Here is a 17,154-nt window from a genome sequence, read left to right on the forward strand (position 1 = left end):
GAATCATTCTTGTGGTACTTACCTGTATCGTTTTTATGCCGGTGGCAGCTTTTACTTGACTATGAGCTACCTGAAGACGGGGGCCTAGGACATGGCCTGGCTCGTGGTTCTCATTCCTGTCCTTTGTGCAACACTTTACAGTTTACAGTCCCCTCACGGGTGACCTGATTTGAATCTCACAAAAGAGAGACAGAGCAAACTAGGGAAGGCAGTTATTATTAGCAGGGCTAGCATCCCAGGCCTCCTGCCTTCTAGACCAAGCTTAACAAATATTTGTTGAATGAAGAGAAAAAAAATTTCTGAGTCACTCTGTGGAATGAGGCAGCCCCACTCGGCAAATGGGAGGGTTCTCTGTGGCAAATGTAAAAATACTCTTAACATCTAACATTTATTGCGCCGGGTTTTCTCATTTCTACCTGTGTGGTCCTCACAGCATTCCCCCAGCAGGTAGCTGTGAGAGCATCTTTATGTCCCGTCCTGTTCACCTCTGTTATCTTTGGTGCCTCAAACAAGGCCTGGTATGTGGTAGGTGCTCAGTGAGTGATGTGGGCCTAGGCTCCTTTTTTAGAGATCGGGCCCAGGTGCAGCGACTTGCTCCAGGTCCCACACGGACCAAGTGGCAGTGCTGGGATTCCATCTCAGGTTCGCTCACTACTCTATCTCTCAGGGATGGGCCCCGCGGGCCGCACCAGTTCCGGGTGCGCCGCAGGAGCGAGCGCGTGCACCGGGTGGGGCGGGGTGACCCCTCCCAGACCCAGCGCCTTCCGCATCCCCGCCCGGACGCCGAAGGGCACCGTCCCTGTGCCGCCCTGCGCTGCTGCACCCACAGGGCCGGGCGTTGGGTCTAGCTGCGGGTAGAAGGTACTCCCCCGGCCCGGGCTCCTGCCTCCTCCCCTCATCCCGACCCCGCGCCCCTAGCCCTGGGGCGGCCCACCCATCCTGCGGCCGCCCACCCATCCTGCGGCCGCCGAGCCCCGCCCCGCTCCGCCCGCAGTCCCCGCCCCTCACTTCCCCGTTCGGCGCTCCTCCCCCAGTGCCGCGCTCCATACTTGGCGATCGCTGCGGCCCTGCGTGCTCATTGGCCGAGAGCCGGCTGCGTGGGGGGCGGGCCCGGGCCGGGCCGGGGCGGGGAAGGAAGGTGGCGGCGGCCCGGCGCGGGAGGAGGGAGGTGCTGACCCGGATGTTCACTCCTGGGCACCCGGGGAAGTGGAAGCGCCGGGCCCTGCTGCGGGGGGGAGAGCCACAGACGCCGGGACCGGGACCGCCGCCGCCGCCGCCACAATGGTAAAGGCCCGACGTCCCCCTCCCTCAGGTCCGGGGGCCCCGCCGGAGCTCGCGTCTCCCTTCCCCCACCCACCCCCGGCCCGCGAAGGGTGGGTTCCCCCGGGTGGGGGAGGGGCGGGGTCCCGGAGCCCAGGTAGACACCATCCCTGTCCGCTCCGGAGGGGGCGGCCGGCCTGGGTGGCTTGGGTGGGCAGCGACCCTGCCTCCCGTTCCCAACCCCCGCCCTTGGCTCAAGCTGGGCTCCCACACTCCTCCTCTGGGGCCAGGCTAGTCTCCCGCGTAGCCCAGGCTAGACCCTCCTGGAGCACCCCCTCCGGGGACCCAGGCGTAGTCCCCCTTTCTCCTCCCTATGGCCCGGGCTAGGTCCCCATCCCCAGCCCTTACGGCCCAGGCTAGGCCGTCGTTTCTTCCTCCCAGGGTCCAGGCTAGGCCTCTGTCCCCCACCTCCCCCCTTCTTCATGGCTTCAGTCCGGACCCCCGTTAGCCCCTTATCCATGGCTTCAACCCATATTTGTTCCCCTGTCCTCCATGGCTTCAGCCTGAATCTTTTCTTCTCTCCATGGTCTTAAGTCTGGACCCCCCTCCTCCGCCCCTGGTCCCCGCCTGGACGTCACTCCCTTCCCCCCACTCCCTGGTCCCTTTCCCATGACTTCTCACCACTCTCGGCGTAGCCTGCGTCAGCCCCACTCTGTCCGGGGCTTTACCCTCCCTCCAGGGCCCGGCTCCCTGCCCTGCCCTGCCCTTGACCCAGGTGGTCCGCTCCCCACTACCTAGGGCGAACCTTCTTTGCCGCCCCTGGGAAGTGAGAGCAGCTCTTCAGCCCGGGTGGGGATGGGGGTGCCGAGGCTGTGCCTTCTCAGGTTGGAGCGGTGCCCCTTCTGGGAGGCCGCCTGGGAGCGAGCGAGGGCAGGGCGGGCATCCGTATGCCCGGAAGGCAGCGCGGCGCTCTGCGAGCGCTTCCCGCGGCCGCCGCCTGGGTGGCGCGGGGTGCGGTGCTGGCGGAGCGTCCTGCTGGGACCCGCGGCGCCGGGGCGTGTGCGGGAGCCGAGGGATGAGGATGGGGGAGCCGCGGGACGGGGATGAACGCACAATCGCCCTTGTGAGGCCGCTGCCGTTGGGAGGCCCCCGGGCCCCGAGGCCAACAGACGGCCCGGACACAATGTACCCCAACAGGCGCAGCCTCCCTTTCCCCCTCAACTGTCAGCTCGTGAGGGTTGGAACTGCTGATTATGGAGGTGCCTCGGATCAGGTGAGCCAGACTCCGAGGGCGAGAGCTCGCTTCACTCGTGCTGTTTGTTTTGGTAATGAAGGCAGGTGCTCTGGCGGCGCTCTGACTGGCCCGAGGTTTCACCTAGGCCCCGACCAGTGAGTCCGCCCTCCCTCCACTTTGGGACCTTCTGCAGGGCAGGCCCAGCACCCAGGTTGGAAAGGCCAGAGGGCTTCTGCCTCACGTGGCCAAGGCATCTTTGGAGAGTGGACTGAGATTAAGGGTGGCCACCTGCTCCTCTGGCCCGGTGCTGGCAGATGTTTGCATGTGGACTTTGGGCCCCAAAGAGTTTTGGGGCTCTCGGTTCCTTGTTTAAGGAAGGGATGTTGCTTCTGAACTAGGGTGCCTAATTCAGAGTGGCTGAGTTTTTTCTTCATGCCTTCCTGTATGTTGATGAAAAGCGTGGCCATTGTTATTGAACTTCTTCCCCAGGCCTGGGTGGGGAAGGACTTCTCTAGGACAGTTTTGGCTGAGGACTTGGAGTGAGGTTTTACAAGTTTGCTGTCAGGACAAAAGCAGGGGAGGATGGTTGGGATGGCCAGGTGGGGCTGCTCAAGGCAGCATCTCTGGCAGTGGGGGGGGGGGGGGCGGCGGCGGAGGGGGAGCATCTTGCCTTGGCCCTCAGTGCCTGAGTCTCCAGACCTGATGGGAAAATGCCTGTAATGACCCAGAAGGAACAGGATGATACATGAGGCTTCTCAGGAGTCCTGTATTTGGGTCTTACCTGGATAATCTGTAAGGACTGTGGAAGGGGTGGAGGAAAAAGGCTAACTTTTCTGTGGGGAGTGGGAGTGGGGGGGGGCTGCTAGATGCCAGACACCGTGCTCTGTGCTCCACTTACTTAATCCACACAGAACCCTTTGAGGGATGCTGTGTATTATCATTTTACAGATGAAGAAGCTGAGACTCAGGGAATGGAGGAACTTCCTCAGGATGTTGCTTAGTTGACGGGAGCACATCTGATAGGCCCTAAACTGCATCCTTTCCATTGTCCCAGGCTGCTTATGTGTTGTTGGTGATGCAGGCTTATTAAACGTGAGCTCTTTGGGGGCAGAAATTTTTTTGTCTTTTGTTTTCCGTGTCTGTATCCCTGGGGCCTAGAACAGTACCTGGCACTGAAGGAAATAGCTTGGGGTGTGTCTTGAACTTAGCCACTTGGATTTCATACTCATTCTCTCAATAACTTGTTCTTAGTATCTCCTAGGCTTATAGGTAATTTCTGACTGCTTATCGTTCAGTTTATCCCCTACTTGAAGATTCTGACTAAGAAACCAGTGTAGACAGTTGGAGTAGGACAGAAGTGGTGGTGTGGGGTTGCATAATAGGTAAATGTATTAAAACCACCGTGGGGCTTCCCTGGTGGCGCAGTGGTTGAGGGTCCGCCTGCCGATGCAGGGCATGCGGGTTTGTGCCCCGGTCTGGGAGGATCCCATGTGCCGCGGAGCGGCTGGGCCCGTGAGCCATGGCCGCTGAGCCTGTGCGTCCGGAGCCTGTGCTCCGCAACCGGAGGCCACAGCGGTGAGAGGCCGGCCTGCGTACCACACACACACACACAAAACCACTGTGGTTTTATTTTCAGTAGGGTTGATGGTAGAGAAACCAGCTAGATCTCAGTTATCCATGGAGGGAAATAGCAGTTTGAGAGTCTAAAGTGCACTGGACTTTGGAGAAAATTCCGTGATTTCTGTTGGCATCAGTTACGAATGCATAAGCAAATGGAATTTACTTGCATTCTCTTAGCAGGTAATGATCTCCCACTATCCGTAAGTGCTTTATAGTTTCAAAGCACTTTTCCTTACCCAGCTCTAGCATCTAATTTCGGAATTATTGGCCTAATTTAGAGTTATGATTCTGGTGCTGGATGGTGGGGCTGTAGCAGGGATGGGCTGGGCCCCCCTCATGAGTTGTCCCTCAAGCTCCCAGATGGTTTGGCCTGACAGGAGATGATAGGAGAAGCCTGTTATATTGTTACAAGGTGAAACAATACAGTTGGTGTCTTGGCTGGTCTACTGGTGTAGACCTCCTGGTGTAGGTCTAGCTCCACTCAGACCCCACATGTATATACAGCCTTGTTTATTTAAACCCAACTGGCTCCTCTTTGGTGGAATGCTTGAAAAAAGTAGCCAGCGATCCATAGCTTGAGATTAAAGAGATGCTAAATCATGTTTGTTTGTTTTAATAAATTTATTTATTTTAGTTTTGGCTGCTTTGCGTCTTTGTTGCTGCGCATGGGCTTTCTCGCGTTGCAGCGAGTGGGGGCTACTCTTGGTTGCGGTGCACGGGCTTCTGATTGTGGTGGCTTCTCTTGTTGCAGAGCATGGGTTCTGGGTGCGGGGCCTTCAGTAGTTGTGGCACGCGGGCTCAGTAGCTGTGGCTCGCGGGCTCTAGAGCACAGGCTCTGTAGTTGTGGCGCACAGGCTTAGTTGCAGCATGTGGGATCCTCCCGGACCAGGTCTCGAACCCGTGTCCCCTGCATTGGCAGGAGGATACTTAACCACCGGGCCACCAGGGAAGCCCTAAATCGTATGTTTGAAAGCAGATATTCCTATTTATAACTCAGAAGTCCTGTTCTTCTTTTACATTCCTTGGGGGAGGGGAGAGGACAGATGACTGAGAGCACAGGGAAATGGTGGCTGGGCAGGTACTTTGAACATTGAGACTCCTGCTTCCCAGGCTGGGAAATTCTTGGCATTAGGCAAAGACAGTGGTGTGTTAGGAGTTGCTTGAAGCTCATGAGTGTATTTATGAAGTGCCTTCTCTGTGCTGGCCTACGTGCTCAGGACAAGGAGGCATGGTAAACAAGGCAAACAAGGGTCCACGCCTTCACAGCTTACGTTGTTTGGCAGGGAGGTTGTGTCACTCTTAGCTACAGTTTAAGGAAGCAGAGCCTTGTTTAATGTAACTGCAAGCACACTTGGATGAGATAACGCAGGAGACTTCAGAGAAAGTTGGGGCTTGTGCCCGGCTTCAGCCCCGGCCTTGAGGAGCGTGCCTGCCCTTGTTTGGCCGTCACCACGGAGGTGAATGGCACTGCACACGCGGTCTGTCCCCTGCAGACCAGAAGCTCTCCCAGCCGGGAAGGTTTGTGCCACAGAAGTCCTGCCCTTCTCACCTGGGTAGCTACCATTGATTGAGGATCTGCCGTCATCCAGAAACCTGAGGTAGGACTTAGGTCCTACCTCACCCCATGATGGAAGCTCGAAAGGTTGAGTGGCTGGTGTGAGGGGCGGGCCTGGGACTTGGCTCTGGGTCCACCCGACTCCTGTGCCGGAGGCTCACTCTGTTTCTCAGAAACAGTGAGAAGTAGGGCTCACAGTACAGGCTCTTGTCCCATTTCTCCTGGAGGCAGATCCCGCCAGTGAGAGTGGGGTGTGGAAGTCCAAAGGGTACAAGATCACCCACGTTAAGACCAGCGAGAGTAATGCCATTTCCAGACTAAGGCTTTTAGAGATCAACAACGCTCTGATGTGAGGAGGTGGAGCCTTGCCCGCTGCCCTGAGCTGCCCTGATGCGAAGTTAGGATTTAGGAGCCAGACGGCCTTGGGCTAATAACAGTACCTCCTCATAAGGCTGTTATGAGGATTAAGTGAGATAATACTCATCAAGTGCTTTGAACAGCCTTTGGCACGTAATTATATGCGTAATTATATGCGTAGTAACTATTATTATCACCATTTTACAGATGAGGTTCAACGGGTAAGTGGATAGTCCCTCTGTAGCTACTAAGTGGAGGAACTGGGTTTTCTGACTTCAGAGGTAGACCCGTTTTCTCCACTGCTTACTGCCTGCTGAAGGAGTATTTGGAGTTTGCTTGGCTTTGGGCTGTGTCTTGAATGAAGAAAGTCCCTGACAGAGCCAGAGGCTCTACTCCACCACAGAAGACAAGGCTGCCTGTGCTGTGGACACCATGTGTTGCTGTAGCCTGATGTTGTATCTCAGGCTCTGGATACCTCATCTGTGCCCGGTGGAGCCCCTTATGAACTGAGTCCTCGCCCTCTTCCGGGCTTGGAAGAAGAGGGACAGAGCCTGTGAGTTCCGTGAGAGCGGGGACCTTGTCTGTTTGGTTCCCACCAAACACCCAACACCTTGCACGGCCGCCTGGCGCTTGGTAAGCGCCTCATAGACGCTGAATGAGTGAGCAGTGAGCACTTTTCTCTTCTGCCTGCTCCACAGAACATGGGCTTTGGGGTTGGGCTGATCTGGCTTGGAGTCCTGTCTCTGCGACTCAGTGTGTGACCTGCAGTGAGGATCTTACTCTCCCTTGGCCTCGGTTTCTTTTTTTTTTTTCTTTTTTCTTTTTTTTTTTTTTTTTTTTGCGGTACGCGGGCCTCTCACTGTTGTGGTCTTTCCCGTTGCAGAGCGCGGGCTCAGCAGCCATGACTCACGGGCCTAGCTGCTCCGCGGCATGTGGGATCTTCCCGGACCGGGGCACGAACCTGCGTCCCCTGCATCGGCAGGCAGACTCTCAACCACTGCGCCACCAGGGAAGCCCTGGCCTCGGTTTCTTGATGGGTAACGTGAGGATGGTATTTTATAGGGATACTGGGAGAAAGAAGTGAAAATTGTAATGTGCTGAAACCAGTGCATGGCACACAGTAAGTGGTAGCCAGGGTTATCATTTGTCTTATCCTGCATACTACAGAGTAAGGACACAAAGAGAAGCCGTAATCCCTGCCCTTTAATCCGGAAGGGGAGGCAAGGTGCGTCCAGAAAATTAAGTGCAGCAGGAATGGAGGAGTAAAGGGAAAGCCTTCAAAAGGGCCACAGGTCTGCCCATCCCTGCAGGCTTGCCTCGAAGTCTACCGCCTCCACAAAGCCCTGCCGACCACTCCAGCTTCCAGGCAGCCTTGGTGGGGGCTGGGTATGAACCTGGGGAGACCTTGCCCAGGCGGAGAGGATGGGGTGGGTGCAGGGGCCTGGAACAAGAGCAGAGGTCGGGGTGATGGTCAGCCTTGTGAGTTTGGGGACCATCCGCAGAGTGGACGGCCAGCGGGGGAGCCTCGGTCTCGGGAGGGAGTTGTGGAGCACCTGAGTTGCTAAGCGAGAGAGTTTGCATTTGATCTGGGACAGCGTGGAGCCAGTTAGATTTTTGACAGGGCAGGTAGAAATTTGAGGAGGCTGGCAGAGTTGTGGTATTTTAGGAAGAGTCATCTGGCGGTGGTGTGCGGCCGGGAGGGCCCTGGAGGGAGGCATTCACAGGCGTTAAGGCTGTGAGGTTCTAAGGGTCCTGGCCACCGTGGGGATGGACAGGAAGGGATGGGTGAGAAAGATAAAGATAGGAAGGCAGAGCCAGCCGTCGTGATTTACCGCCTCTGGGTTGAGGGGGAAGCTTCTGCCCCCAGAGCTGCCCTGTTCAGGCATTTGGAGAGGATGCTTTATCATTGGCCCAGCAACTCTTTTTGGGCAGTTTAAATCCCAGATAGTGGTGCCTGCAAAGCCTTGATATGCTACTAATTCCTGAACAGGGATTTCAGTCCGGTTAGCCCAGTGACCCAGCCGCCCAGCCCTCCCGCATGGGCGGGCGGCCCCGAGTCCCACTCAGCCTGCGCCGCCTCATGTCGCCCTCCTCACGCAGGCCCGCCTGCCTCCGGAGCCCGAGCTCTGGACGCCGGGCGCCTCTGCCGCTCCCATTTGTTCCATCAGGTCATTCATTCCGTGGACGCTCACGCAGCAGTCAGACCTATGAGAACACGGGTCTTCAGGTTAAATGGAGGAGGCAAATGGCGACAGGCAGGTCTGAGATTCTGCCCGACTTGGGCATCAGTGCAGGGGCAGCAACACGTCCCTTCTCCTGGCTTCCTCCTGTTCCCGCCCCGCGGCTTTCGGACAGCTCTGGACACCTGTAAGAGGAGACTTCGTCTGCAACTTTCTAGTGATACATTTCCAGTCTGGTAGTCCTATTTCTTCTAAGGTAGCAACCCTGGCGTTTTTTTTTTTGTTTTCTCCTTGAAACAGGTCTTTACTGAGTCGGTAACCCTGGCGTTTACACCCACCTGCCCCAGGGGGGTTATTGTGAGGATTGAGTGAGTTTGCATGTGGCAAGTGTAGACAGTGCCTGGTACTTCATCGGTGCAACAGGAGTAATTATTTTATTAACATGGATGGTTGATAGATGGTGGTGTATTTAACCTCCCAGGCAGCCTGGATGCAAGTGGTAGTGGCCCCCAGTTCTGCTGAGACCCCAAGAGGCAGAGTCCCTGGCCCACGGCTGGCGATCCGAAGGGCTTCCAGCCCAGTGCTTCCTGGCCGCGAAGCTCTTAGCACACTGCAGATTGCAAGCGGTCTTTTCCACTGGCTCAGACCCCCTAACTTCTCCACCCACCGCTTAAACTGCTCCGCGAAGCTTCCTCTTCTAGCACTGAACTCAGCAGGACCCTTCTGAGTTAGAATCATGGTTATTTAGCGGGATTTGGGCTTATTGCCTCAAAAGTTTCCGTGAGATTTGTGCAGAGGACTCATTATGGTTACCAAGTGAAATATCTTTAGTTTAAAATGTTAGGGTTATGTAAAGATGGTTTTGCACATACTCTTTCTGCCGGGGTCAGTGACGAGCAGCTCCCACCAAGCGCCCTCTTCCCTTGTCAGTTGCAGCCCTGAGAGGCAGACAGGCAGTTCAGGTCTGGCTTGCTCACATGTCATGCTGCTTCTTGAGGCTTCTTCGTTATGAGGCTTTGGCCCTGAAGGGGTATGTCTGAGTTCACATGGATGGGCTTCCTGCATGTAGTTTTATGCTCAGAAACTGAGAGGAGGAGCACTTTATCCACTGCACACTCCTGGTGAAAAGTGATTTAAGGTACTGTGGCCACTGAAAGACCTACTCTTGAATTTGTCTCTGTCTCACCTGTGGCTTTGTTTTTTATCAGTCCTTTGCTTCTCTGCTGAGCGCAGCTTGGTCAGCGCGTGGTCCCTGGGGCTGGATGTGGACCCAACATGGCAGTGCAGGCTGGGCCACTTCAGGTTCTTGGCTCTGTGAGAGTTTCTTTCTTTCTTTCCTTTTCTTTTTTTTTGCCACACCACGCGGCATGTGGGATCTTAGTTCCCCGACCAGGGATTGAACCCACGTCCCCAGCTTTCGAAGTGCGGAGTCTTAACTGCTGGACCACCAGGGAAGTTCTTCTGTGAGAGTTTCTGATGTGTACTGTCCTTGCTTTCTTCTGTTTCCTCTTCCAGACAGCTCCTGTCTCGAAATCTCTTTCAGCCATAGGGGGTGTGGAGCCCCAGTAGTCCTGGGATTTGAGGCCTCTGACTTGGTCGTCTTTTTTTTTTTTAAGCACAAACATCATTTATTTTTATTTTTTTATAAATGTATTTATTTTATTTATTTATCTTTGGCTGCGTTGGGTCTTCGTTGCGGTGTGCAGGCTTGTCATTGCAGTGGCTTCTCTTGTTGTGGAGCACGGGCTCTAGGTGTGCGGGCTTCCGACGGCCTCGATAGTTGTGGCTCGTGGGCTCTAGAGCGCAGGCTCAGTAGTTGTGGCGCATGGGCTTAGTTGCTCTGCGGCATGTGGGATCTTCGTGGACCAGGGCTCGAATCCATGTCCCCTGCATTGGCAGGCGGATTCCTAACCACTGTGCCACCAGGGAAGCCCTCGGACTTGGTCTTGAGGAACCGGAATTGGAGGTGCCCTGAGACAGCAGTCTTCCTCCCACAGGTTACCGGGTCTCTCTCCTGGACTCTGTCCAGTACCACCTCCCTTCTGCCTGTGTTCCTGCTGGATGCACAGTCGCTCCCTAATTCTCTCAACCCCAGCTCTGTGAGGTCTGTTTCCTCATCGTGCAGATAAGGAAACTGAAGCTCAGAAAGGTTTAGTAACGTGCCTAAGGGCCCTGGCTAGTTAGCGGCAGAGTCAGCATTCTGATCCAGGTCCGTCCACTCATGCCTGTTGCACTCTGCTGTCCTGTTCCTCTCGCGCATGGACCCACCAGGATGCTTATTTTACAGACGAGGAAACTGAGGTCGAGAGGTTCACCTATAGGTCCAGCCACGGAGGCTGAAGAAGTCTGGGTGTAGGTTAGAAGTTCGGAGGGTTTTTTGGTTCAGGTTGTTGAAAATGAAAGCAGCTGGAACCTTCGGTCTGTTTCTGGAAAGATACCTGCTAAACCGTAGGGGTGCACCTTGGCTTTCTGGGCAGCACCGTTGTTCTTGGCATGCATCCTAGTCATTGTGACGGCCCCTCATTGACGAGACCGTACAGCGTGCCCTGGACTTTTTCCTGTGAAGCCTGTCCCAGCCTGGGCACAACAGACAGTGTCAGGTTGCCCAGGAAGCTGAGGGGAAAGACCGCACTGGCCGTTTTAATAGTTGTATAACCTTGAGCAGCGTGAGCTGGTTACCCTCACGATGCCTAATACGTTCTGTCTCTCGTCCTCGGAGGGAAGACAGATGCTAAGTCCCCCGCTCAGAGCTGTGAGTACTGTCACCGTGTTCCACTGTTCCTGGCCCATGGGCCGTGGCTCTAGGGTGTTGAATTGCTGAATGTCTAGTAGGTCCTTAATGAAGGTAAATGCCCTCCCCGCCACTGGGTTGAACCACATGAACTTGCTGTTTTACTAGGTCAAAAATGGCTGGGGCTTCCCTGGTGGCGCAGTGGTTGAGAGTCCGCCTGCCGACGCAGGGGACACGGGTTCGTGCCCCGGTCCGGGAAGATCCCACGTGCCGCGGGGCGGCTGGGCCCGTGAGCCATGGCCGCTGTGCCTGCGCGTGCCCGTGAGCCATGGCCGCTGGGCTGGCGCGTCCGGAGCCTGTGCTCCGCAACGAGAGAGGCCACACCAGTGAGAGGCCCGCGTACCGCAAAAAAAAAAAAAAAAAAAAAAAAAAATGGCTGAATACCAGCATTTCATGTGGTTCAGCCTAATGCAGACCAAACTCTAGGGCAGGCGATTCCGGAGTGAAGCTTTCTAGCAAATGTCCAGATCTCCTTTGGGACATGAGCCCTCGGCCACACCTGGCTTCTCAGGACATCAGTGTTGGGCTCCTAGGAGGTCTGTGTCACTTGAGGTGGGCGTAACAGGAGTGGAAGGAGCTGAGTGTGGCGTCTGCCCCTGGGGTTGGGTCAGTGCTCTCCCGCTGGTCGGGCCACTCCTGGTGCGGAAGGCTGTCGGAGGGTCCGGCGGTGGCAGGACCAGGGCCTGTGGGAACGGGGACCCTAGCTGCGCCGGCATCCACTGCAGCTCCGCCACGTGGCGGGCGCTGAGCACTTGGCCCAAAGTCACACAACTGGCCGTCCTTGGAGTTGAAGGCAGTCTTGATTCTAGAGTCCAGGGCAGTGAAGGGCAGGTTTTGGAGCCTGACCGCCTGGGTCGTGGTCCGAACCTGCAGCCTTGGAGCTTCCTTCACTCTCTGCCTCAGTTTCCTTGTCTCACAGTGAAGTGGTGGGAATAAGAGGATCTACTTCTGATGGACTTTATGAGGATTAAATGAGTTAATACATGTAAAGCCAGGCACAGGAGGACATTAACTACTTTTATTAACAGTACTGTGTTATTATCAGCAACATGGACTCTTGGCATGTTATTAGAGCCGAAAGAGACTTGAAATGTGTAAACTCCCTCTTCTTTGTGTTGGAAAGAGTTGGGACTTCGCGTCTGTGTCCATCTCCCAGAGGAGGCGTTGTCTCTCCTAGAGCTCACTGGAAACACACCCTTGTTAGTACAGGCCTTACAGAGCACGCACCTGCCTCTCCATGAACAGGTTGCTTGAAATGGTGCTTTTGTTCTAGGTTATAGTAAAAGTCACTCTTGTGGAAGATGGCTTAATTTTTTTTTCTTTCTTGGCATGAGTGGCCAACCCTGGAGTGCCAGTTACATATGGTGCCCAGAGCCCTCTGGGGGGAGCAGGGCAGGGTGCTAATCAGTGAGCCTCATCCCCCCCTCCCCCGCACCTGCCCTGGGTGTTCTGATCCATTTTCTCCTTTTCTGAAGGTGGCATGTTTTCCCAGCGGCTCTCAGCGGCTGCGAACCAGTGTTGCATTTGTGAACTGCCACAGACCCGCCGGAGCTCACTGCCTCAGGGGTTTCATGTTTTATTTTTAAGAACATGTGTTCGAAAAAAAAAAAAAAAAAGAACATGTGTTTGATTTTAAGGTATGTAGAGTGTGGGGGCTTAGGGGTATAAGAAGGAGGCAGGATACAATGGGGGAAGAAAACAATTGATGGAAGGCAGCCTGGCATAGTATAGTGGAGGAGACCCCTGGATCTGGCTGCTTAGGGACTGTGTGAGCTTGAACTACCTACTTCATCTCTCTGAGCCTCAACTTCCTCATCAGTGAAATGGACGTAATATCCTTCTCTTCACAGAGGATTAAATGAGAGTAATACACATGAAATGCCGTAGCTCAGGCCTCATGATGGCGCCTTATTATCTACAGGAATCTCATCATTTGTCTTGCAAATTAGCACCATTCCATAGGGAAGAGAATTGGATTGACTAAAAATCCATGTTTTAAGGAATACTGTAAATCTGAAATGCGGGTGTCATGATGACACTAAGGAGAGGCCCTGACCACCGGCTTCCCAGGGGCTTGCTCTTGGGCCGCTCCTTTACACAGAGCAGGCGTCTGCACGTTGGCTTAGAGGGTTTGTCACGCAAGGGGACTTGCATGGCATCAGCCTCTCTGTGCCGAACCTTACAAGTGCCGTCTCATGTCATCTTTCTCATTGCCCTGGTCGTGCCGCCATTTTGCAGTTGTGAAAATGGAGGCCTAAGAGGTTAAAGTGAATCTTGTAGAGGATCACACTGCTAGTAAGGGGCAGGGGTGGCCTTTAAACTCGATCCTTCTGATTCCAAAATCCAGCCCTCAGTACACACTGGAGGCTGGTCCAAGGGTGCATTTTCACGTACAGAGGAAAGTATGAGTACTTTCCTCTGAACATCTAACAAATGTTCTTTAGTACTTTTTAAATTCTTTGCCACTCAAAGCAGACTGTTAGGTGACTGCTCCTAGTCTGGCTTAGACGCCTTGGAGCCCATCTTAAGATGCGGAAGAGTAAAGCATGCAGCAGTTGCAGTTCTTCGTTGACAAGGAGGCCTCATGTCCCGCATAGAAACTTCTAACCCCCGTCAGGTGTGGAATTGCTTTTGAGACCTTGGGCACTGTTATAGTCTTTATTCCTCCCTGCACCATCCCCTCTGCTCTGTGCACATCCAGGCGGACTCTTGAAATCACGTAGCTGTCAGTGAGCAAGCTAGCATTCGAACTCGGGACCAGCTCCATGCCCTGGCTGCGTCACACTGCAGCTGGGGCCAGAAACGAGCAGTGGGGCAGTGGTTGCCGCTCTCCTAGATAACTAGTGGATAAGTGATTATTCCAACCCGAAGAGGTAAAACCATACAAAGGTACTGAACAAGGTTCCTGTCCTCAGAGAGGTTAGAGGGCCAGGCTGTGGGTGTCAGCATCTGTCCACAAGACGGGCAGGGTCTCCACGTCCTTGGGTCAGGGCAGCCTCTCTTACTTGTCATCTCGTTTGGTACTAGGTGATGTTCCTGGGAAATAGGTCCAATCTTCCCGATTCCTTAACTACCTTGATTTCTTCATTCTTTCCTTTAAATAACCTTCTCCAGAGGCATTTATCTGACTACTAGCTAGAATTCCCTTGTCCTTTTGCCTCCCATAAAGCTGGCTTTATAAGGCTTTTGTGTTGATGGACTATTGGTTTCTTTCCTTTTTTTTTTAATTGAAGTATAATTGACAACACTGTATTAGTTTCAAGTGTACGACATAATGATTCAAATTTGCATATGATGGACTGTGGCTTCTGAGCTTGCTGAATTCCAGATGGAGAGCACCCAAAAGCATCTTGGGAATTTTCCCCCAGATCCTGCTTTTATTTTGATTCCGTGGGATCTATTTGGTACATATTGATTGTCAAGGAGGCATTTCTTGAAATAACAGACTAGAACTGGTTGCTGTGGTCCCCAAGGAAGGGCCCTCCCATCATGTGCCTAATTGGCAGAACATGGACATAGAAATAGTGTTGGACCTTTGTGTGGTGAGCTCAGAGCGCTCTGTGAGGCTTCAGTCTTACTCCAACATCCTTGTGTGGCATTGGATTAACCGCTAAAATTCTGTGAGTTGAATTCCATTACATGCCAGAGTCTCTAAGGAAAGGAAAATAAAATGATTTCTAAGCCTCAGGTGATGGGCTGTGTATTGGAACAAGTACAGCCAGATTCCAAATCAGCTGAAGCATTCAGCAGGCCCTCCGAGTCAATAAGGAAAGGGTGGCAGTACATCTGTTACTACATACTTTACTTAGCACTTTACATGCATTATCCTATTTAGCTTCCAGAATTCTCCCAAGAATGAGGTCTTATGAATTGAGGACTTTATGTAAATTTGAAGATTTTACAAAGACTGCTAATAAGTGGCAGAGCCAGGACTTGAACCCAGCTGCTCTGATGTTATCGCCTTCGCCCTTCACCTCGACTGTGTCATGGAATTTCACCACTCACACGGGGCTTGTGGTTTGTCCGGATCCCACAGTGAATCACCAGGCAGCTGGGACTAGGGTCCTCTAACACTCTAGAATCTGGACGCCACACTCTGGAGTAGGCCATTGTCTTTGCTGCCGCATAAACTCAGGCCCATTTTTATCTTATTTTAATTAATTTATTTTTTTGCCACACTTCGAGGCTTGCGGGATCTTAGTTCCCCGACCAGGGATTGAACCCAGGCCCTCAGCAGTGAAAGCACGGAGTCCTAACCACTGGACCACCGAGGAATTCCCTGAAAACTCATCTTTGAACGTGCTTCTCCAGTAATGCATTAGAAAGACCACGCTTTCCAGCATGACCTGGTGAGGGAGCTTCATGGCGGCTGGGTTGACCAATGCAGAAAGCCAGTACCCTGAGTTAAAGAAGAAATCTGGGGACAGGTCCAGATTCAAACCCAGGTCCTTTTGGGAGTTCCTGCAACGTACACAGGAGACAGGAATGGCAGTGACAGAATGCTGAGGAAAGTGGATGTTCAACAGTAGGTTGAAACGGCGGTATGTCTGTTCAGTGGAATGTGATGCAGCTGTTCAGATGTGAAATGGGAGCACCGTGTAGCAGTATGGGAAGGTGTGTGAGAGTGTTGACTGGTGCAGAACGCTACTCCGTCTCTCCTATCCTCAGACTCTGCAAAGTGTTCACGTCAGAAAACCTACCCCATGGGGTTGTCGTGAGGATTAAAAAGTGAACCATTTGTAAGCCCTTTACTGCGCTCTCTGTTCCTTGCAGTGGATATCTGTCTATATCTTTATCTACACACACACACACACACACGTGTGTTGTATGTATTTGTCTGACACACACACACACACACACACGTACATGTGGTGTATGTATTTGTCTCCCCTCCTTTTGAGTCACTTTCTTAAGATAACTCCTCGGGAGTGGGATTGTGGGACTAAAGAGAACAAGTGTTTTTCTCTCCACACATTCTTCCCATCACTTTGCTCTAACAAGTGCTGTAGCCTGTACCTCACTGGTGTCCCCTAGGGCCCTCTGATCTGACCTCACTCTCCCTGCCTGGCAAACTTCACTTCTTCAGTCTGGCTCACTGTCTGACCAGGTCGAGAGAGCTCCTTGCTTTTCTGCAAAAATGTCCTAAGAGAGAAACTCTGTCATTACCACAAGCAGAAAACCAATATTAATTGCCATGAGTAGAAAGTACACATTGAAATAAGCTTAGGTAACTGTTGATAATAAAAGATGCTCATATGTGGACCACCCGAGACCGTCTGGTGACCCCCGGTGTCTGGCTCGTTCCTGTCTCTGGGCCTCAAAAGAACCTGGGGAAGGGAAGATGATGGCTGTAAGGGGTGTGTGCAGGTGCCTTGAAGAAGGGGTCTAGCTGAGGAGAGTCAAGGCAGGGACCCCAAGGGAGAGGTGTTTTGTTGGAGCCAAGATGAGAGGACGCCTTTGCCAGGAGGACAAGGGGCGGGTATAGACATGGCAGTAGAGAGAACAGCATGTGCCAGACGCAGACGTCATGTTCAGGGCAACCAACAATAATTTAAACTTGTGGGAGCCAAAAGAGTGGGAGAGCTTGATGTGACTGGGCAGGGAGACAGGGCCACCTCGCAAGGGAAGTCCCACGCCAGGATGGAGACTCCGATTTCGATTTTGCCCTTGTCCATTTCAGCACCCTCTCTGTGGCCCGACCAGACTGACAGCACAGCCTTTACCCAGGCAGCCCAGCAGTTGGCTTTCTTTCCTTGGGTATTATTTGCTGTCGGCTCACTGCCCGTCCCCGTCTCCCGTCCCCCCGCCCCCGCCTTTCTTTGTCATTATTTGCTGAGAGTCTCTTGTGTGCCATGCTCTGGGCCAGGTCCTGCGACACGGGCCTGAAGAAAAGGCGGTCCCTGCCTCAAGCTGCTCACAGGCTAGGGGAGGAGGTGTGTGGCCTTCTGGTTGGGCGTGAGCACCAGTGGCAGGGGCCCGGGGAAGCTTCCGGACCTCGTTCCCTGATACAAGGGATCCCTTTGGAATCTGACGTTATTAAAAGAAAGTTTGCAGTGTTTTCTCTTTGTTATAGAAGTAGTGTATTCGGGGACTTACTTCCCTGGCGGCCCAGTGGTTAGGACTTGGCGCTTTCACTGCCTTGGGCCCGGGTTCAATC

At 53.6% G+C, this 17,154-nt stretch overlaps 1 protein-coding gene across 4 annotated transcripts in view; it reads left to right on the forward strand.

The window, feature by feature from the left end:
• Positions 1 to 1,158: 1,158 nt before the first annotated feature.
• Positions 1,159 to 17,154, forward strand: part of CAPZB (capping actin protein of muscle Z-line subunit beta) — a 137,774-nt gene continuing 121,778 nt past the window's right edge. For 2 of the 4 annotated variants that reach the window (XM_007104588.4, XM_007104587.4), the window contains exon 1: positions 1,164 to 1,284. In XM_007104588.4, coding sequence (XP_007104650.1) covers positions 1,282 to 1,284 — 3 coding nt within the window. In that variant the 5' untranslated portion in view covers positions 1,164 to 1,281. Of the gene's footprint in view, positions 1,285 to 2,320; positions 2,534 to 17,154 lie in introns of those variants that run through there. The other 2 variants (XM_028483473.2, XM_028483472.2) reach the window with 2 other exon arrangements.

This window comes from Physeter macrocephalus, unplaced genomic scaffold, assembly GCF_002837175.3.
Source record: "Physeter macrocephalus isolate SW-GA unplaced genomic scaffold, ASM283717v5 random_35, whole genome shotgun sequence".
Lineage (NCBI taxonomy): Eukaryota > Metazoa > Chordata > Mammalia > Artiodactyla > Physeteridae > Physeter > Physeter macrocephalus.